General features: G+C 36.9%; 2 protein-coding genes and 2 long non-coding RNA genes across 7 annotated transcripts; 2 read left to right on the forward strand and 2 right to left on the reverse strand.

Moving 5' to 3' along the window:
* The first annotated feature begins 6 nt into the window (after window positions 1–6).
* LOC136254778 (uncharacterized) lies at window positions 7–9,064 on the forward strand. 2 transcript variants are annotated; one of them, XR_010700743.1, is made up of 4 exons: window positions 7–97; window positions 5,935–6,162; window positions 6,830–6,909; window positions 8,655–9,064. It is a non-coding gene; the product is annotated as an uncharacterized lncRNA (long non-coding RNA). The 2 variants fall into 2 exon arrangements; XR_010700742.1 differs by lacking the exon at window positions 6,830–6,909 and having other exon boundaries at window positions 8,655–9,045.
* A 2,006-nt stretch (window positions 9,065–11,070) lies between these two features.
* Window positions 11,071–11,796, reverse strand: LOC136253784 (NLR family CARD domain-containing protein 3-like). The gene has a single exon (XM_066046442.1). It carries the CDS (start codon window positions 11,794–11,796, stop codon window positions 11,071–11,073), a length of 726 nt encoding a protein of 241 aa, XP_065902514.1.
* A 251-nt stretch (window positions 11,797–12,047) lies between these two features.
* LOC136253785 (protein NLRC3-like) lies at window positions 12,048–14,478 on the reverse strand. Its single transcript, XM_066046443.1, has 2 exons — window positions 13,299–14,478; window positions 12,048–12,892 (listed from the first exon to the last, which is right to left on the reverse strand). The coding sequence occupies exons 1-2, from the start codon at window positions 14,476–14,478 to the stop codon at window positions 12,048–12,050; spliced, it is 2,025 nt and encodes a 674-aa protein (XP_065902515.1).
* Window positions 14,479–19,544: 5,066 nt separating this feature from the next.
* Window positions 19,545–21,750, forward strand: LOC136253299 (uncharacterized). Of its 3 annotated transcripts, none has more exons than XR_010700059.1 (6): window positions 19,545–20,015; window positions 20,064–20,341; window positions 20,386–20,685; window positions 20,745–20,927; window positions 20,982–21,071; window positions 21,452–21,750. It is a non-coding gene; the product is annotated as an uncharacterized lncRNA (long non-coding RNA). The 3 variants fall into 3 exon arrangements; XR_010700058.1 differs by having other exon boundaries at window positions 20,064–20,337; XR_010700057.1 differs by having other exon boundaries at window positions 20,064–20,685.
* Window positions 21,751–22,905: the final 1,155 nt, after the last annotated feature.

The raw sequence follows: 22,905 nt of genomic DNA on the forward strand, positions 1-22,905 counted from the left end.
TATAGACTGGGAGAATGTTGTGAATGAGAATCACGTGACGTAACATCCATCTGGGATTCGCGCACAGGTCACTGGCACGTCTTTGCAATACTCCCAGGTACGTGGACGTTCTTCGAATTTGTAACAGTTATATTAGTGCACGTGTTACACTGCCCGGTAAAGTAGATTGTTGTGATGTGGTGTGCGTTGATTAGATTTTGTATTTATACAAGGAAAACTAGCATCGGCCAAAGATGTAAAGTACTCCCTTTACTTTAGCTACTATCTATAAACTATCACATGCAAATAAAATATCAAATACACCCTGGGTTTTTAACTAAGTGAAATGTTCAACAGCTACTTACCATAGATGCTGAAACACTGAGTGGTAAACTGAGCATTACATGATGACTTCTGTGTACTACATTTGTCAACACACAGTTACAAGCACAGACTGATGGTACATGTACTAGAGTTCGGTAGAAAGATTATATCCTTAATTGTTGGGTTACAGCCATTTAGAATTATTTGAATATTGGTTAATCATACAGTACGATAGTACTGTATAGTAGGGACCACAAAGGAGTAGGCGTGGCCCACAAAATAATATCACCCAAAAAACAGCCTCAATTTCCCCTGACAACAGTATTGGTTAGGTAAAACTAAGCCCAAACAAGCTTTCAGATCGACCTGAAATGCTTTCAACAAGTTGCTACGGAATTTAAAAAATAATTTATTTAACGGAATTTTCTACTGACCGAGTAAGTAATTGACTGATGCCTTCAGACAAGCGTAACTCGATAACAGCTAAGGCTACGGGCTTGATTTTTTCACTGTTCGACATTGCTTCGGCCCAACAGGTGCCTTTTGGCATACCACAGTGCATATGATACATTCTTCATGGACTTACCAGTGTCCTCTTTATGTTCCATTCATCTTTGCTGACAGCGAAAAGTATTAATTTGGTGATAGCATGTGATGGCTTTCCTTCCACGTAACGGAAATCATCCGTATTTGTCATAGTGGCTATTTTAATAGCAGAGGTGCTTTTTAAACAGTTCTTGATTCGTACTGCTGTGTAAAGGGTTGAACATAGCCAACAACGAAGCATAATGGATACTTCACTTTTCAGACAATAATTAATATAACTGGGGTGCACGGTACCATTTCTTTCTTTCGGTATGTGTGGATTGCAGAGGTACTTTTTGAACAGTTCTTGATTCGAAATGCTGTGTAACGGGTTGAACATAGCTGACAACGAAGCATAATGGATACTTCACTTTTCAGACGATAATTGGGGCTCGTGGCGCCATTTCAGATGCGGTATGCATGGGTTCACCAGTCATAGTAATTATTTACAAAAAAAAGTTAACAAACAAGTACACAGAAAAAAATGGAATTTTCAACTATAGAGTAGGGACCATAGCACATCAATAAAAAGTTCTGAAACAAGCTGAAGTAGTGTATGATTTTAAATCATGGTAAAACAATAAGAAGTGTTATATCCCTACTGTGCTCAAGATACCATAATGGAAATGCACAGTAGGGATATAACACTTCTTATTGTTTTACTGTGGTTTAATATCGTGCACTACTCCGGCTTGTTTCAGAACTTTTTATCAATATGCTATGGTCCCTACTCTAGTTGAAAATTCCAATTTTCTGTGTACTTGTATATTTTGGCCTCGTATTCCTACCTGCTTCAATCAGTCAGGCTAATATTTTGTATGCAAAGTATCCTTGTTAAGTCTTTGCTTTGTCACAAGAATGCGCTTCATTTGTTTGTCAACTGCTAGTATCTGGGAAGTAATGATTAATGATTCAGTACTCTGTGAGGTCAACAATACTGAAGGCTTGCAAAAGGAGTTATTCTCGCAGTGCCCAACCCCCAAAAATGAGTGGGAAAACTGTGTACAAAAAGTTTGAGCTTTGGTTGGATGACATAATTATACGTGTTATGTAAGTGTTGTGTTTACATCATGATAACCAGATCCACTTATAGCAGCAACAACCTGATCGTGCTACTTTATTTGTACAACATTAAAACGAACCCAACAGAAATGATGGGCTTGCATGTCATTTTAGCCACAACTTTAACTTGTATATTTGCTGAAAGTAATTGTACTAGTATTATATTCAAATTGGTTAGTAATGTTGAGGAGCATGCGTGCAAGGGGGCTCAGTTTATATGGTTACATCATACTAACACACCGTTATGCAGTGCCTGGATTGACCTTACAATAAACTGTAAGTATTTTCTGTAAGCTTCCAAACAGCTCAACAAATAATATACTGTGATTAAGTTTCCATAGCCAACACAGTTCTCAATAAAAAATAAAGGCACAAATCTAGACTTAAAGCTGAATCCAGAGGTGATTTGAAATAATGGTCTAGAGCTAGACTAAGTGTACTGATATTACTGGCAATATACATTACACTCTTATTAATAAATTTGATTATAGTACTTCTTTATCTTTGATTCTCTTGTTTCATATGTATTGCTAGTTAGTTGTCAAGCCTCCATGGTTTTACAGTCAGTGAGATATCTAAGAGATATGTAGTAGTAGCCCATGGAAGTAGTGATCAAACTTCTGATGAAAGGGGGTAGGGCAAGACATGCACATGTGCTCTACAGTTTTAGTAATAGAATTTGCTATGTACTGTATACCAACATAACTTAAAAAATGTACACATACTTCTATTATATGTACATATACTCTATACAAGGATGAAGCAACCAGTGTGTCAGAGGGAACCATTTTTGTTAACGTTTTGGCAAGAAATACTGTCCTTACTATATAGCTGGTTGCAAAATAATGTACAGTACATATAGTGTATGTAATCTTACATTTTGTAGTAAGGCAAACATTTTACACATTATGTATATCATTAACTAACAGCCTGTTTATACTACAGATTACTATGGATGAGAATGCTCAGAACAACGTTTATATTATGAAGGCCGGGCTTGCTCCAATCAGCAAAAAAAGATTAAACCCACGATCATGATTTTCATTAAAATAAAGATTGTTGATGGAGGTAAAGAATTTCTGCTCTCTATTATCATTAGATTAGTAGGCATGATTAAGTCTTAAGTGTTGGCAACAACCTTTCAATTCCATGGAGTTAATTTACTATTCACTTGCACTCAAACCAGTTTATTTTTTAGTCCTCATGTACGTAGTTCTTGAGGTTGTCTATCCATATCGTCACATAAATATTTCTCTGTTGCTTCATCATTCACCATTTTAGCTGTAGTTCTCTGTATCTTTACTCCATTTATTAAAGCCAAATTGAACTGCAGGCTAGCAACTGTTTATACTGGGTAAGTGGAGCAAACTAAATTAAACCAGTATCAGGTCCATTTAGGGCAGTACAATTCAATACAGTACGCATTTACACTAACATGGAGATCGCTCTGATTTGACTAGATGGCTAGTGAAAACAGGCTATAAGTCTTCTGCCATAATTACCCTTCTCAGTGTACAGAACCTATGAAGCCATAAATGCACATGTCTAGGTTTGTTCATAAATTACATGTACATCAACTATGTACCTGTATGAAAGTTTCCCTATTGTGTCATTAATTGGGATAGTGTAAGAAATTTACCATTGTGGGTAATTGTATGCCTTAGGCAGATAGCTATATCTGATTTCATATTGTGGTTGTGCATACTGTTGTAGTTTTCCTGCTAAAAGCTATTTTAGGTTGTAAATACATACAAATGTGACTGGATCTGAAAAAATCGGTCTTATCGTTCATGACAGCAGATTTGATTTTTCACCATGACCACAAAGCTACATTAATACACTATCAAATTTCACTGCCCAAGCACAGTGGTGAGCCGTACGGGTTGCCAGGGGCCTTAATGGAGCTCTGGGGGTGGCTGTACAGTTCTGTGGTATTGAGTAAAGACCTGTGGTATTGAGTAAGGACCTGTGCTGTACATTTCCTGTCATTTTGAGACCCGAATAACCCATAATTTGGCCTAATTCATCCCTACACACTGCTCTTTCATTGTGTAAACAACCTCTTGACCTCCCCTTTACCCAGCACCCCTATTAGAGCTTGCCTGATATAGAGTTAAAAATATCTAAAATGTTAGGAAACTTGGCTGTTGGCTACTTTTGTACAGTGGATGTTCTGGAAGGTAAGGAATTGGTATAAATTGTGAGAAAATTTGGTACACATACGTAGCTTCTGCCATTTGGGGAAAACATCCTGACCGCCTGGTAGACTCCTGTAAGCATTCAAGCGTAAATCGGATGGCTGCAGGTTCGAGGCCACCTAGGTCCAGTCATGGATTTTTTCTCCTTCCTGTGCAACTTTTCAAACACACCTTATGTAACTAATGTCTTTGTGTCTAATGTCTTTGAGCATGCTGTAGGACCAGGTGTCCTATAGACCTTCAGCACTTGTGCTGTAAAGCTTTATATGAATTTAAAAAAAACACCACGTTAAATACTTAAAACCACCATTTCTCAATACTTTTAAATGGATGATAATACTGTTTTTCCCAGAGCACAGTCACAAATAGTACCTGGCTTGTAATTAGCTCTGTGTGTATATGCATGTGTGTGGCTTTAATTTGATTTGACTTTGTGTATGGTCTATGTATCAGTTACAGTTCTGTCTCATAACTTTGTATTTCTTGTAAAGCGAACTCCTAATGGCTTCCCTTCCTTATTCAGTAGGTGATTGAATTAGTAGGGAAAGTTTCTTACTTCCTCACATCTACATTGTTATATTTTTGTGGTAGGATGATGTGTAACATACAGTAGACCTGGGGCATATTTTGTGTGGCTAATAATGTATTGAGATATAGTCCAAATGTGTAGTGGCAGCTGCTAGTATAATTATTTGTGTATTTTGTATACATTGATTTTGCATATGCTATCCATGCTAAGCTGTGAAAAAATGGTTAAGTACATATTTGCTCCAAGAACCCCAAAGCTTGAAAGGTACTTAAAACCTTTCACCTTCAAATCATTTGTAGCATCACATTCTAAACTCCTAAGGCTCTTGGAAATGTAATTCATAGACCCCCTTGTAATTCTACTTTTTCTAAAGCCATATTGCCATATTCATGCTGTGCACCTCCTTCCCTGTTTGTAAGCTCCAGGATCGCCACCACTATACTGAACCATTTCTTAATTACAATACATGTACTTATTTTATAACCGATCACTTTAGTATATTGACTGGTATATAATGTGATCTGGTTGTTTGACTTAGGAGGAGTAGTGTGATTGACAATAAAATATAGAGTACATTTTAGCATCAATAATTTTTCTTGGAAGAAGGGGATATCCTCAGACCTACAGTAGCTTTGTATGCGTTTGGTTTATCCACCTGTACAGCTGTAGTATTGCTGCATACATGTAGTAATTTTTGTACACAGATATAAAGAAATCAAATTGAGGGGCTCCACTTCTTCTTACTGCATGTCCCAGGCGCTCCTTGATTTCCCTTGGCAGCCCTGACTATCAAGAGTATAGTAATGTTTTTAAAAAAGCTGCACATTCCTCACCAAACAAACAGTTTGATTAAATGTCTCTATGAGCAGATTGCTACATTAGGTACAGGGTTGTACATATGAATATGATTAATTGACTCTTAACTCATGATTCCCACTCCAGTTGAGGTTTTAAATATCTGATACTTAATTTGGCCAGAAAGTTCTAAAAAAGAAACCAGCAGTACCACTACTATACAACATTGAGGCCATGATACATTTTATAGAATGTACATGACAAATAAACTATGGTATAAAATGTTGCCATTGGCAATTGATGGCTTCATGGTACATCCCATAGTACATGTGATTAAGGATGTGACAAAGGTCAAACCATGTAGTTTACTGTGAGATCTGTTGTTAGTTTAGCTGAGCAATTAATGTACATGCACTAAACAGAAAGTTTAGTGTAATATGTTCTTATTATTTCCTGGGATAGATGGACTGCCTTTGCTACCGCCTCCAGCACTGGCTGTCAAAGTACTGGACACATCATCCAAGGCTGCCAGAGTTAAGATGACCCTCAGTGTAGGCCAGATTGACATTGGGTGGTATAGGATGATTAGTTGATGACTGATGATGACCCCTCAAGCACATCACAGCATAAAAACAACTTGTATTGTAGTTAGAACAGACATTTACTATAATTTAATCTCCCAACACGAAGGCAAGTACAGTAGTAACAGTAGGATACATGTCACCAGTAGCCACAAACACCAATGGTGAAAAGCATGCCCTCTCCTCCTCCCGAATGCATTTATCACAAGCCCAACGTTTCTCTTGTTCATGAACAGAGTAGCACCTGGACGGTGGGGAGCAAATATAGGAGCACACAAAAGGGTTAAACACCCCAACATAAAAAAACAATGCATGCTGCCTATTTTAACCCAAAAAGTCTATTAGCAACAACATCAAGGTGGGAACCATCTTTTCTATTAGCTGTAACATATTGTAGAGGCTCACGATCTAGTGGCTGGAGAGCAGGCTCTTAAATAAGTTTGCGGTGTCTAAATATGCTGCTCAAGGAAAGTGTTGATAGGAAAATTTAACACCTCGATATGGTTTTATTGCAATAAGAAGACGATGAGCCTGATTGAAGATAAAAGGAAAGACAAGGTACAGAGGGCACAAACTCATTGGAACCCCAAAAGGCACATCTCACTGGGAGTTTGTTATTGTAGCCTAAAATGGTGGCTGCGGGTTGCTTTAATTTGTTTGGACTCTAGGCTTGCGACTGTGGTCAGGAAGGCTGGCAGTCAGTCTAAAATCCACAATTTAAAAAAAAAAATTTCTATATCTGGCTACCTATTAGTGTTTTCTTGTTCTTAATGCAGTATTTGATGTTAGATGGACTGGATTTGACAAAACCTGGCTTCAACACACAAAGCTTCGTTAGGAGATATGGCGATTTCAAGTAATCATTGTGTAGTAACTTTCCAGTGCCTACAGCTGTGCAAACAAAATTTGCACCAATTGTTCTCATGTATTTGATAGCTAGCTATCAGTGTGTGGGTGTATAAATTTCTGATACCCAAAATAGACCCTGTTTTGGGCAGCTTTTTTCAAGGGGGTAATAATATTACAGGTGGTAGTAATAGGGGTGGTGGGTGGAGCAAGAAGACAAATGGAATTCAGAGGCCAAGTTTGGGCCCTCCATGTCCCTCCATGGTCCTCAAATCACTCCAAATTGATTGAGAACACTATTGGCGAGCTCTCAGTGAAATCCCAGCTCACTACACACCATTACAACTAAGCCATGGCCATTTAATGGTGCCAATCTTCCACTCATGGCTGCTGCAGAAACCAGACTTACCAGTCCTGAAGGAAATACAAAGTGAAATGTAGTAGTGTATTAGATGAGCAATCCATTTCTGGTAAAAATACAAGTTTGATTTTGTGTGTGTGGAAGCCAGGTTATATGAAATCTGGTCACTTATTATTAGGTGTTCATCGCGTAAGATGTCTCTAGGATGATTTTTGAAGGCAGCATTTTAGGCAGTGCGCATCAATTTTGGGGGGATCACTACTTGAACAACACTATTGATATTTATTCATTATTTTGCTGTAGTCACAAACTTAGATACAATGCTCCAAAACGTCCACCTCTTTACGCCAGGCAAACTTGATTACTTGTTTCTCATCCACAAATATTTGGATTTCCATGTGGGTGAGGGGTTATTTTTCATTACTCATTATTAAAGAAAATACTCCAAATCAAGCTGTCTGTTACTATAAAGGTTAGCTAAAGCCTTTTAAGTACTAGTACATACGTTTTACCACCATTTCTGAGGTGCGACATTTGCTATGCTGTAGTATGATAGCCATGCAGCCTTTTCAGCATCAAAATACATGTGCACGTGATTTATAACAGCAATAATGAAATTAGAGATAGTGGGGTAAGAAGGGATGCGGGCAGGGATGAGAAACGATTATTCAAATTTGCCTGGCCTTAATGTGTACATGGTTTCTTTATAGAAATATGGTAAAGTCTTTAAGAGACTTTAGTTGTTATGGCTCCCCCACCATCCTGCAATAAAATATTCTGTTTGTGGCATGTACAAAGCACCATTGATTAGCTAGCTACTTTCTGAATCAAGGAAACTGAATATTAACATACTATCAGGACACACGATGTTTCATGCAGCCAAGTACACCCAGTTCCAGTAGGCAAGCTATGTAAGGTTGGCCCAACTCTAGATCACCTAAAACTTACCATAAACTTACCTTCTTACATCCAATGTGGATTTAAATGATGTGATTACTGGTAAAATAGCCATTTTATGTTAACCATGCAGTGCTAGCACAATATTCTAGCTATAGAAAGGTTTGAAGTATTAGCTGTGTGGCTTACTACCTTTAGTTAATACTGTAGATTTTGGCTAGCTATCAACCAAGACACAATAAGAATATGACTAAAACTGTTTACCACTGTAGTAGCTAGCTACCAGTACTACAAAAGATTGAGATACTCTAATAGAGCAGTCGTGCATGTAAAACTATTTTCATTCGGTGTAGCTACTTACAAAGACAGTAGCACATTTACTCATAACATGCATCTTGTAGCATGCTTTACAAGACAGTTGATAGCAAATTATTCAGTGTGGAGATGTGGATATCTCATACATATTGTGCTGATTATATTTCTCTGTTGTGTGGCAGGTTCATCACCTAAACCATCCCTGGAACTGCCAGCTAGGTTTCAAGTACACAGTTTCAGTATTCAGAGGATGCTGATGATTGTGACTCCGATGATGACACTTTGTATTTTTCTGTTGTAACAGTACAAGTACTGTAGGCATTGGTAATAGCTAAATAAAAGAACAGACTGAACAGTTTGGGCTGGTCAATTATGTTGTACAGCATAAATTAGAACAACATGATCAAAGAGGCTGTCTCCACATGTGCATATATGCAATAGGTATAAAATTATGCATTTTGTGACCAGAAAAGAATAACATACTTATGGATTTGTATAAGTTACAGTACATACATGGCTACAAATGATTTGTTCATGTGCTAAGAATTTGCACAATCATGTGCTTTTATAATCATACATAGACAAATGTGCACTTTTTAACATTAATATTAATGAAGTGGTTCCCTATAATACAAATGCCACGATTCTTAGCGGTGACCACATAATGTCTGGCTGGCTGGAGACATCAATCTTCCTAATTATATGGAACTCCAGGAACTGATGAACTTACAGTAGTATAACAGGTCCACCATACCCTTTGCATAGCATACATTATAGTATTACCCAAATATTAATTTGTCCCTACAAGAAGCAACACGCTAGCACTATCCTATGCATGAAGTAGCTAGTTTATGTTGAATCATATAATCAAAGCACCTCTAGAGCTGAAAACATATTAAATAATAATACTCAACTGATCATGACACTCCTGTTATAGACATTATCTGTAGAAGGAATGCAAACATGTATGCACTGAGTGCCTATAACAAGTGTTGAAACTCACCAGGTAAATCAAGAAAACCGTGATATAAATATAAAGAGTCTAAGTTATAGCAAGATTATTATAATGTGGGAGGGGGAGGGCTCTCCCACATTGTATACTCTTGGTTATAGTTAAACTTCACCATGAGTAGGATATCGTTGTCAACTGAAGCCAAGGTGTTGATAACAAAGATATCCTAAGAGTGTGGCTATATATAAGTGTGGTTGAAGTGGCTTCTATCCCACACTTTGAAACACATGATCATGACTCACAAACAACATGACAATTATTGCTGAAGTACATCTAGAGGTGTTAATTACAGTAATACTTGTCATATCAGGTCTTCAAGTTGGTTATAGTTTTGCTGTTCTGAGTTTTAGGATATACCATGGTTTTATGTTGCCTTTGATCTAATTGAACATGTAAATCATTTTGCCTTTAATATCATTGATACTTACCTATTTACTGCATGGGGTTTAACTTATTTGCAGGATTTAACTAACTACCATTATAATTATTATTATATACTCGTAGTTTTTTTGCTTTGATGTAAGGCTTCAGTGGGATAGAAGTTGTCAAAAGCATGCATTTCCTTCTTAATACGGTTCATCACACAAACCATTCTGACAAGTGGAAATCTTATTATAATTATATAAAAAGTAGGTGCAATGGAAATGTAGGAGGTCATATAATTGTTGTGATTGATACCTGCATGGCTGATGATTGTAGTGACATTTCAAAAAAGTTGTGGTTGTAATCTACATTAAAGGTAAAAGGAATGACATTCCATGGTGGATCAACACATAGTGACAGTTTATATACTTTGATATTTAAAAAGGAATGCAGCTCATCAATGCCCATTCACAATATTTAATTCTGACATCAACTCTCCACCTAATACTGATGAAGGAGTAGCTTATTTTACTTAAGAATACAGAAAACATTAACAGGAAGCACAGGTGAAACACCAGCATGACATGGAATTATATCAGCTAACAAATTGCATTTTTTAAACATCAAAATCTAGACACAGTGAAAGTGCATTGCTTATGCAAAAGATACTTGTTGATGATTCAGCATATTTTGTGAAAATTTCAAAGAAAGCACATTTAATAAGCATACGGATTCCAAGAAAGCATATTTTATTTTGTATCCTTAGTCACATCCCTCAAGATTTACATTATACAGACAAAATGATATTGATGTTCAGCTTCCACCCATCGTAAATAAGACTTTAGAATCCCCTCCCAATGCATACCACTGAAGCTAAATCTATATATGACTTTCAAAACAACATTAATATCAAGTTACACTTGTCACTTGTATCTTTGTTTCAATTGTACAGATACCAACACAGTAATTACTACAATAAATTATTGCTTGTAAATAACGTGTAAAGAAAATAACTGTGAAACTAATGAGATACTACAGTATGAAGTCAACACATGACCATGTAGATGCAAATATTAAAGTAATATAATTATACAACATGGAAAATAATTACGTAGCTACCAGTTAGAAAAATTCAATTTATTATCTTCAGCTCTTTGCCTGTTAATCTTTTCTACTTCCCAATCAATTTCAATTCTTATTCTTTCATTACTTATTTGTGGTACCTAAATGCTTTTCAAGTTTGATTTGCTAGACAGAATTTTGAGCACAAATTGTTTTATGACTTGGTCACTGACGGGATTATCGTGTAACAATAATTCACTAAGAGCTGAATTGTTTGCAAGTGAAAATGATAATTTTTTTACTGCATAATCATCAAAATTATTTTGACAAACATTGAGAACCTTCAAGGTTGTGTTTTCTTCTAGAGCTCCAAATATTTTATATGCACCCATATTGTGCAGCTTGGTGGATCCCAGGTCTAATACTTCAAGTGACGAGTTTTCATTTATAACTTGGCAGGTTTTATTAACTGTTTTCTGATTCACAGTGCCACTGTGTCTCAATGTCAGCTCCTTTAACAGTTTTGTGGATTTTAAGGATGCAACAATCGTTGCTAAGCCACCTTCAAATTCATTCCATGACACATTCACCACCTCCAGTTTCTGTTTATCTTGTAAAGTGCGTGCTATTTCATTAGCTGCCACAGACTTGACACCATTGCTTCTAATATTAAAAACTTTTAGGTTAGGGTGCTGCTTTTGTAGAGCCTTGCACAGGTTAATACATCCTAAGCTCTCTAATTTGTTTAGTGAAACATTTAGCATCTCCAGCGAGGTATTGCTTTTGATAACTTCAGCAATGTCACTTGATGCTTTAGTCTGTATCTTATTGGAGCTCACGTTCAATACTTTTAAGGTGGTAATCTTTTGCAGTGCACTTGCAGTCATAATCATACCTTCAGTCCCAAGACTATTGTGTGAAAGATTTAATTCTAATAGATTGGTTTTGGTAGCAAGCATATACGATACTTCTTGCGCTGCATCTATCTCAATACCATTGTTCTGCAAGTCAAGCACTTGAAGTGTTTTGTTCTCCTGAAGGGATTTGGAAATTGCAATAGCTCCAGTTGATAAAATTTTATTTCCACATAGATTTAGTACTTCCAAACCAATTTTGTTTTCTAGGCTATCAGCTAAGGCTATTGCAGTATTTCATTAATGTCATTACCTCTCATGATTAATGATTTCAGTCTTGGAATATTCTTGATGGCTCCAGCAAGTTTTTGGACTCCAATAGGTCCCAACTGATTGTGTGAAACATCAACTTCTTGCATTAATGCTGCTGTTCCTATGGCAGTTACAAGACTGTCCACAAATTTTTCTTCTTTTGGTAAACACTTTGGAATTTCTAAAGCCATTAATGACAGATGTAGTTTTACAAATTTTGTAATCTCCCAGTATGTAGAATGCCTAGCACGAATCTTGATATCTGAAATAGTTACTACTTTAGCAGAGCTAGTGACAGGTACGATGTGAATTAGATCATCTGCTGCAATGTGAAACAGCCCAGGCTCTACAATTGTCAAATCTGATAAACATTTTAATGAAGACCATTTGGTATCAAACAATTTAACCATTGATCCAGTCAAGCCAATGTGGGATAAGCGCAAAGTGTGGAGTTTAGTATTCTCAACTAACAGGTTTAAGATTGCTTCCAGATGCTCAGTATCAACTGGACAATTACATAAGCTAACTTTTTTTAAGGCACGGTAACATCGTAATATATTGGCAATGTGATCTCCTGGCTCATTTCTTACATATAGTTGGTGAGATGTGATCCCAACAATGTGCAAAGAAGTAGCAGTAGTGATTTCTTGCTCAATTTCTTCTGCTACATCAGCTGAAATGTTATTACCATTCATCAATAGCAGTTTTAAACTAGTGTCACTAGATAAATGAGAGGCGAATGCTTTGGCTCCTTCATCACCAAATTGGTTGTCAGAAAGGTAAAGTTCCTCTGTTCCACATGACTGCACTAAGTTTGCTAAGGCATGTGCAGACAAAGTAGAAAGTTTGTTGCCATGCAGAGAAATTCATAACTTTAATATGAACTTTGGAGTGTGTGGATGAAGCTAATTCCTTCCACAGAATATCACAACTATATTACAACTAGAAATATCTAATTTCTTCCAATCTAGAATATATGACCGAGTTAAAAAGAAACCAAGGGTAACAAAATGGTTTGGTAGCAGGGTTTCTCCACTATGTTTGTTCTGCATTGACTCACCTATAATGCTACACATGGTTTCATCTTTAGCTTCCTTGAAACATTGAAAGAGGCGAAGACTTAACCTGTAATATTTTTTGTGCAATGTGAAACTCTTTAAAGAGTTTACTGGTAAAGGAAAACTGGTTACCAGACAGGAAATGCTTAAATGCAAAAGATCTACCTTGAGTAAGGCCCACATATATGATCCATGTGTTAAGGTATCTTTTATCCCAGAATGTATCTCTGAGGAGATCCAACTCTCTGTCATCAGGTAAGTATTGTATGTAATATGCTGCAAGGTACTCTTGAACTGATGAATGAGCAAAATTGAAAGACAAGGTCTTCCCATTTGTAGTGAAGTGTTGTGTGGCTTGTAGCAAACCAAACCCATGAATGGTTCCAGAGCTTTGCATAATTTCTGGACATGCTCTACTAACCTCTTCATAAGTAAAAACAACAACATCCTTCCTCAATGCCTCATATGAAAAGCATGCTAATTTCTGCTTGATGGAGCCTTTGAAAGAATCCCCTATTTGTAGTAGTTTCTTGTTTTTTTCATCTTTTTCAATATGAAGTGTGATAGTCAAGTTGACAAATTTTTCATACAACTCTGTGCAAGATTGAGGAAGATCATTTTCTGTAAATAACTGCAGTAAAATGGTCATATTCAGTGGAATATAACACAGGCTGTCAACAGTAGGATGAGTTTCCAAGTATTGCTTTAGCCTTGCTATGTCATCTGGGTTCTTCTCCAGTGCTCTCTGGATATAGTGTTGCCTGTCATTTCTGGTAAAGCCTAGTATTTCCATTCGACGATCAGCCTGACCACACAAAGATCCACAAGCAAAAGAGCGAGATGTAATAACCACACCACATTTAGGCAAAATCTCACACCTGATTATGCGAGAGAGTAAATGGTCACTTTGCAGCCCCCCATAAAATTCATCATATCCATCCAATGCAATTGTAAGAATTTCTCCTTGTGTTTCTTTTATGTGCCCATAAATCATATCAATCTTCTCTTCGTTCTCCAACTCACAGAAGAGTGCAACCAAATCTTTTATGTGTTTCAATAATTGAAGTCTTGGATCATGAGCATGAAGAAAAAAAAGAAATCTTTTGTCAGTAAGAATCTTCCCTTGGGACCACTGGTAAGCAATTTCTCTGCACAAGTATGTCTTACCAATTCCAGGAGCTCCATCAATTAATATGACTCGTGGTGAAGGTGAATCATCAACAGGTTTAAATATATCTGCAATATTTTTATTGATAGTGTTGTGTGCTAAGTATTCTGTGGTTAAGTTTGTTGAACTACATCTCATGTTTTGTCTCAGAGATACTAGATGCGATCTAGGAGGCATTTTTTGGCATGGTATAGATGTCTCCTTTGCTCTTGGATCTGGCCATTGCACTAATTTCCTTTTTGGACTTTCCCTTGTTTTTGTGATGGACTAATGCAACGCTAGTGAACAGTTTAGGCTTATCTGACCATAGTGGCCATACTTCCTCATCTGCTCCAGTAAATTGTGTACTTTGATAATGTTCTTTTAAAGGTATTTCAGTATTGTCGAGATCCATTCCTGTAGAAAATTTAGCTAATTAAGGGACCATACCGTAGAATGAAAAACTATTCAAGAAAAGTAGTGAAACAAGGGAATAGCAAAAAGTAGCGAAACAAGAGAGGTTGCCTATACCTGTAGATAATATTAGGCGATCATGCAGAATTGGGCTTCTCCAGCCAAAAATATCACCCTAAAAACAGCCTCAGTTTCCCTTCATGATAAATTGGCAGTATTGGTTAGGCACAGCCAATGTCTTCAGACCAACCCCAAACTCATCTAAAAAGTTTCTATGGAATTTTAAAAATTTTCTATTTAACAGAATTTTATTCTAACTGATTCCTTCAGCCAAGCATGTCTCACCAATGGATATAGCTACAGGCTTGATTTCTTCACTGTTCAATGCCGCTTTGTCCCAAGATGTGCCTTTTTTCCAATGACAGTACATAAAATACACTCATCATGGACTTTCCTTTGTTCTCCAGTTCTTTTTGCTGACAACGCGGCAAGGTGTTGATTCATGATAGCGTGATGCAGCTTCCTTGTGGCTGTGTTAGTATCTCACTCGTATTTTCTGTAGCAACTGGATTGATTGCAGAGACACTTCTCATAATTGTTTTTCGTTTGTAACTCTGTGTAATCAACTAAAATAAGTGAAAACAAAGTGTAATGGCCACTGTGTTCAATCCCGAGTATATAGTTATGGCTCATGAATCGTTTGTATTTTTCATGGTGACTGGATTGATTGCAGAGGTGCTTTTTCTACTGTTCTTCATTTATAGAGCTGTGAAACGGGATGAACATAGCTGATAGCTTAGCATATTGACTCCTTTACTTTCAAGTCAGTAATTGATAGCTAGGGTGTACATTCAGGCGAAAACATTAGCTCAGGTGCCATCCTTTCTTTTAATGTGGTATGCGTGGGTTTACCCATCATAATAATGTTACAAGAAAGTAAACAAGTACACCCCTGTACAAGAAAAAAATAGGAATTATTAAGTTCGATTAGAGATCATAGAAATAAAAAGTAGGGAAACAAGAAAGATCGCCTACACCTGCAGACTATATTAGTGGGCTATCAAGTACACAAAAAGTTTGGAATTTTTAACTAGAGTAGGGACTGTACACTGTGCATTTCCACTTGAGCACAGTGACTTTTCCACTGTGCTTCAGTGGAAATGCACAGTAGGGACATAACACTTCCTATTGTTTTAATACCATGCACTACTCCAGTTCTTTCAGAACTTTTTATCGATGTACTTTAGTTCAGTGTGAGTTATTATTGTGTGCCTGAAAGTCACTCAACTATGACTGTGAACCTTCAGTGTTACTGTTTAGCTTTCACTGACCAACCGATTAACAGTGCCTTGCTTGTACAAATAAATATATGGCAGTATATGTACCTAAGTGTGTTGCTGCACTACCATATATATTTCTAACGGCATAGTCATGTTATGATCAAATAATGGGTGAACATTACTGTTGTCTGAGAGAAAGCTTGTTTCATGGGATGTACTGGTTTTAATGTATATGGTATTTGTGATATCTTAGTAGTAGCTAATTTACTAAAGCTAAGTTCACATCAATAAGCTTATAATTCATTCTAATTCACACTCTGAAAGTATTACACATACCACACAATTATACATACTAAGAGAATATTTTAGAACTACAAAGGAATTAAAAGTTGCTAAAATAAGTATCAAGTACCAGTAACTAAAAATAGCTAATATTATTCATGAACATAGTCTACATATATGATTCAAACTCTAAAATACCACAGAAGTCCTATGTATGTTAACTATTTTAATTGACTATTATGTATCAAGATGATATCATACAGTATGACAGTAGGTAGTACTGTATATGAGGGATCATGGAGGCTTTGGTTTTCTAGCCACAAATATTGTCCAAAAATCCAGCTTCATGTTACCTTGATAGTATTTGTTCGGCGTATAACCAAGCCAAAAGTATGACCCTAAATGCTTCCAATAGATTGTTACGAAGTTTTAAAATTTTTGGAATTTTCTACTGACTATACTGTTCTACATACATCGCTTCATCTTGAGACATGCCTTTTGGATATGTACAATGCATGCATCATGGACTTACCTTTGTCCTTCCGTTTCACAGTGTTACTAATGAAGAACAGTAGAAGAAGCACCTCTGCAGTCACCATGAAAAATACGAATGATTCCCATTTACAAATGTACACTGCAAATTTAGAAGTAATTCTGTTGCTTCCTTGAGCAGCAAATTTTACCGTCATTGCTTTGGCAACCCAGCTGTTAAACTAGGAACATATTGTACATGTACAATTCAAGCACAGCTGAAGAATAGCCTTAGCTGATGCTGTCATCCCTATTAAAAAAGTATAAAGCTCATACTAGTAGTATGCTCCCTAGTATGATGTACTACATACTTCAGAAGTATACTGTGAAGTATGTATATCATACTAAGAGGCCACAGAGAACATACCATCAACTTACAGTGTAGGGAAGCCATCACACTACTGCAAATTGACACCTTTGGCTGTCAGCAAATCAAAAAGGGGACACAAAGGAGAGTAAAAGAAAGTCCATGATGTGTGCATTGTATGTACTGCGTTATTCCAAAAGGCACGTCTCGGGACAAAGCGATGGTAAACAGTGAAAAAATCAAGCCTTAGCCATTATTGAGTTACTTTTGTCTGAAGCCATTAGTCAGCAGTCAGTCATTAGAAAATTTCACTAAATAATTTTTTTAAAATTTCGTAGCAACTTTTTGGAAGCATTTCAGGTTGTACTGAAGGAACTTTTGGGCTTGCTAACCAATACTGCCAAGGCACCATGATAGGGTGATTTTTTCTCTCCAGATAAGCCTAAACTAGTGATGTACCGATTAATAGGTAAATAATCAGAAATCGGTTTATCAGCCAAATTTTAGCAATATTGGTATCGGTAACTATTAGCAGATTATTTAGCCGATTAATTTTACTGACCCTGATGGTAATGTTTTCATAAAAATAAGATAAAAATGAAGTTTAAAAGTTGCAATTTTACAAAATATGTGTGAAATTTTGGCAAACATGGAACATCGAATTGGTTATCGGTATCGGCCATTAATATATGATTTTCAATATCGGATAATCGGCAAAATCTCTTATCAGTGCATCACTAGCCTAAACCCTAATATACAGTTCTACTGTACTGTATGATATAGTCAGTGGGACTTATTAAATCCCTTACGTTCAAGCTTTGTTGCAGATTCAACAGCTTCTGGTAACAGTAACCATGATGCATTTGGAATGGTTTCAAGCCATATATCCAACATGCATTTGAAACATTCTCTGCAGTTCCCATGAAAATCCTTGTCAATCACTCTCAAATATTCAGGTGGAATCTTAAGTAAAGCTCCAATATCTTGCAAAGTGAGGAACACTTTCAAACAATTCACCAAGTTCTGGTCTCTCAGCACCTACATAATACCATTATTGCACCTTTGTAATTTATGAACAAATTCGCATGAACTAGCTACACTGTACATTAAGTTTGTCTTCTCCATTACATATATTATAGCATTTTTTTTACAATGAGCTGGCTGTAAACAGGATGGATGTACCGTAGCTAGTTCACTGAATGAGTGTGTGGGTAGAGGCAGGGGAACTCTATGTGAAAAGGAAATGTCCAGTAAGACCTATATGTGCCACTTTCTGTGACTTGGTACAGTCATAATATGTGACCAGATCTGCAGGAATCCCATGTGTTAGTGCACTGTTAAAACAGAGGTGTTCAGTTACACCCTGACAAAGGTGTTTATGGAACACCTACACCTTTAAAAGTGTACATATACACCCAGGAGTGTTATATTACGCCTATAATGTTATTGGATTGTAATAGGTGTAGTGAAGCACCTTTGGGGTGTATTAAAGGTGTTATTGTACACTCTATACTGATACATTTGAAATGAATTTCTTTTTATGTAGGAATGAGTCTACACACCATACAGTGATGCTATAGGATTATAAGCTCATGCAGTGTTGCTGATTTAGTTAAGTGCAACAGTAAAGCCCAAACAATGTTACACTGAGCTCAGCATGCAGACGAACAGATCAGCAATACTATATCCACACTCAATCCATCAACGTACTGTAGCTTGCTAGATTGTACATGTCAATAACTGCTTTTACAAGTACTAATAGTGTTTGTACATTTTGTATATTTGATTTTAGTGTGCATTAATAATAATTCAATTCCGTACAATTATAGACATCTAAAATATAAATTGTACACTGTGCAAAAGGCAGAGGTCACAGATATGAGCATGAATGTACGTGCAGTCGATAAAGTAAATAATTCTGTGTGCCGTACTAATTTGTCAGCCATAGGATTGCAATCCATTATATAAGCATGGTAATGTCAGTGTTGATACAAGGCTACACATTAAATGCTACTTCATAATCAGATTTTCAATCACTCCAGTCGTCAGCTGGGCATGTAATAATATCATTAAGAGACTCCATATCATGTTCAAAATGGAAGGCAATTTTCCTTTGTGATGCCGGCGGGTAGCCTTGTGGTCATCATCATACACGGTGACGTGATTCAAAATGCCAGTTTGTGAGTTCAATTTATACATCAAGCTCAGCTATCGAGATTTTTCATACACTTGATCCGACCTTTAAAATTGCAAGAACTAATGGATGTCAACACATGTTCACTAATGAAAGTTGTTTGTGACAAGGCCAATGGACAATTCAAGCGGATACTGAGCTACACTCCCTGCAGTCCTAGGCCCGTGTGTTGGCACGCATACCTTCCAGAACGTCAAAATATACCAAGAAATTTTTTATTTTATTTTTTTATAATAAAAAAATAAAATGACGACTATCGACCCGTGTGGGTTTTGCCTTCTACCTACTACTGAATCTTCAACAAGTACGGTTGAATAAAGACAAACAAGCTCAGTTCATCTCGAGGTAAAAGGAAAGTAGGTGAAAGGTTTAAGCGGATTTGCCGGTCAGAACAGACTAAAGATTCAAGGGAACACACGCTGCATTGTGTACTTTTGTATTTTAGGTGTTACCCAGTCCATCAATTGTCACCAATAACGTGTCAAAAAATTTCATGTTCACGAACTATTCCAGACCCTTGTAGCTCGGCGCTTATAATTTCCGATCGATAAGCGGCTGCGCGGAAAGGGTCTGGCCACGCGAGACTAGTTGAGACCATAACGTGCGAGCAGCTTTCGATAGTAAAGAAATGTACCAAAATTTAACAGCATTGACGCAGGGAACGTGGAAGACGATTTGTACCTAGCTGCAGCGGCTGTCAGTGCTTGGGCGCCCAGAGTGGGAAAAGGTGAGTAACGGCCTGGCAACTTTGACGGGAATAATACATGATCTATAGCTGTGAAGAAAGAACTGGCGACGATTAGAAGTGTTCACTTCTGAACAGCGTAATGAGACTGGTATCTTCAGTAGAACTTTATACATTCTCGTGACAATGTTAGAGGCCATTTCCACTGGTTTGACAACTGGCAGGGCAGACAGGAGATAGCTCAGATGCCAAGAACATGCATCATTGCACATCCAAAGTCAGAGGCTTACAATGTGGTGTGCCAGAAGCTGGTTCAAAAGCAGCACCCAGCTAGATCCTGGATGACAATGGACAGTGGACTTGTGTCAGTATGTTGTTCAGTGTAAAACCTTGATATACTGGTTTATTTTAGAAATTAAGAATTCAGAGGAGGGTGTAGCAAACAAATTGATCAAAGTATCAGTAATGAACCAACTAAAAAAACTTGAGAATGGAGTCCAACGACAATGGATTGGAAATTTCTGATGGCTGAGTATGAGGACACTATTCAGTCCATGAAGGGTAACTATTAAAAGAGGGTAGCAAAGGAACTGTACAATTCAAAGATAAGTGGATTTAACCCTACTGAACACCTGGCTTTAATAGTGACTGAATGTCCACTTTTGTCAGAGGTCATTGATCAAAATTCCCCTCTTTGCACTCAAATACTTGGGTAAGTGTACCATAATAGTTTGTTATAGTTTGAAAATTATGTTTTCTTTTGGTATATAGATACAAAACAAGTTTAAAGCAACTGTTCCAATTGACGACAATATAAAGGACTTCATTTTTATCAACTGGCCTATGTGGAGAACAAAATTGATGTCAACATTTTAGTGTAAGACCAGGCCATAATTTAAGAAGCTATTGGGACTTCTTGGTGAATGTAGCTAATGATTTGTGTCCACCCAGATGGTAAATAACAATTAAGAATACTGAATGTATGTAACAAGGTCTTATTTTTCTCAGATGTTACTGATTGTGTACTTGGAAGCTGATTTGTCATCTGTTACATCCAAGATGGTTTGCAAGGATAGTGTTTTACTTAAGAATTTTGAGGTATGTTTACCTGTAGTGTACATTCACAAAGTTATGTTCGGTTGACATATAAAACCTCTAATAGTTTCACTGCATGAAGCATTAATTACGTATTAGCATATAAATTCACAACTCTAGATAGGCTGTAGTGCTTCTTGGCATCCAGTACTACTTACTGTACGGTGGGAGAAATTTTGGCTAATTTGGCAAAATGATTTTGATTCGCCAAAAATGCAATATGACACAACTATTCGCCAATATATTATCCACCAAATTTCTTCTCGAGTAAAATCACAAAAATTTTGTATTGTGCGGTATACAGCCAAGACTATAGTTCCTTGAAATATGTACCTATTGTCATGCTTGTTATATGTTATATATTTTTATTCTTTTATTTGCAGTGACGTGATGTCGATGTAGACTCTGTGCAGTTTCGAATTGTCAGTCAGAACCATTTCTGGTTATTACCGGACGCGATCCTGAAGATGAGGGTAGCTGAGTCTTCCATCACTAGTTCCATTCCAGTACTAAGTGTTTAATCTCAAAGATGAGTAGCTGTTGCAACTGGAGACTGCATGTTATTCCAATCTGGAGAAAATGTGTATAGAACAATAAACTCTTATGAATTTTAAGTTTATACATTATGTATAGCAGTTTTCAATGCTTGTTCTTTTAATATCATCCTAATAAAATTGTAAGACTACTGAACACTGCTAAAGATGTTATTGAAACACCTAGGGGTGTTATGTATACCACCTTAAAGTTTATTGGAACACCGTTGGTGAGTGTTACTGAAACTCCTTTAAGGGTGTATTGGGACACCCTAAGGGGGAGCCTGACAACAATTGTAGATAAAACACCCCAAGGGGTGTTTAATAAAGAACCTTTTTTTAACTGTGTGCATGCAAGCCTAATTAGTTTACAGTAGAATGCAATAAACGCAATGGGTGAAATGTTTATGAAATTGAAAAAATCAGTATGTAAACATTTTAAACGCTTGTACACAATAAATTGAGGAAGGTGATAAAGGTGCAGATAAAGGCATAAACCTTAGTAGCATTGTGACCCCCAAAGGAAGAGGAATTCCAAATTCTTTGTTTCGTGTCAGTACTCCCAGAGAAGATATGAGCATTAGTTTGCCTTGCATTGGACAGGCGGTTTGTTATCATTTTTTTCTCACGTTTTCGTCTTTGCCCTGGTTGTAAGAAAGCCGAAAGGCATGGAACACAAAACTTTGCTTGATTCACCTGTTAATGGAGAATCCGATGGTGTACGTTGTGTCTCGGTAGAGGACTGCATTTGAAAGTTATTAGCATTTATTTAAGTGCATGTACTGTATGTAGTTTATTTTCTGTATTGTCACTGTCAAACCGATTTTTCTGCTGTTACCACTTTGTAGCATTGTAGCTTCATAAGTTCTTGGGTTCTAGAGCTGAAACTTTGGTTGGCCATTCCTTTGGCTATGCATGTGGATAAAGAAAATGTATTAAAATGGAATGGCGAAAAATGCGCTAACATAAATATATGACTTTTATTCCATACATCATAGCTACACATCTATGCCTACTAAAAACAAACAAACAAAAAAAAAACATTGTAGGGTGCGGTCTATTCTACGGAACGGAACGGAACGGAATGATGGACTAAACTACGGAACGGAATGCTTTCTCAAATTGAAGCTTGCAGCTTACCATTGCTGTACAGGTTATCGGTGGCACTTCCAGCAGGTAATCAAACGTACCCCAAGAAAGATAAAACGAATTTAAGGATCGATTGTGGGTTGTTGTTGGTTGTCACTAGTAGCGAAGTACTAATTGTGGGAATAGCTGACTCCTATGGGGTGCCATTTGAGATC

The sequence above is a fragment of the Dysidea avara genome, chromosome 4, assembly GCF_963678975.1.
Source record: "Dysidea avara chromosome 4, odDysAvar1.4, whole genome shotgun sequence".
In the NCBI taxonomy this organism is placed as follows: domain Eukaryota; kingdom Metazoa; phylum Porifera; class Demospongiae; order Dictyoceratida; family Dysideidae; genus Dysidea; species Dysidea avara.

Bases quoted from the DNA above. Each gene is read 5' to 3' on its own strand.
- LOC136253785 (XM_066046443.1), bottom strand. From the start codon at position 14,478: ATGCCTCCTAGATCGCATCTAGTATCTCTGAGACAAAACATGAGATGT. The intron at 12,893-13,298 runs GTAGATCTTTTG...CACATGCCTTAG, and splicing joins ATATGTGGGCCTTACTCAAG to CAAACTTAGTGCAGTCATGT.
- LOC136253784 (XM_066046442.1), bottom strand. From the start codon at position 11,796: ATGACTGCAAGTGCACTGCAAAAGATTACCACCTTAAAAGTATTGAAC.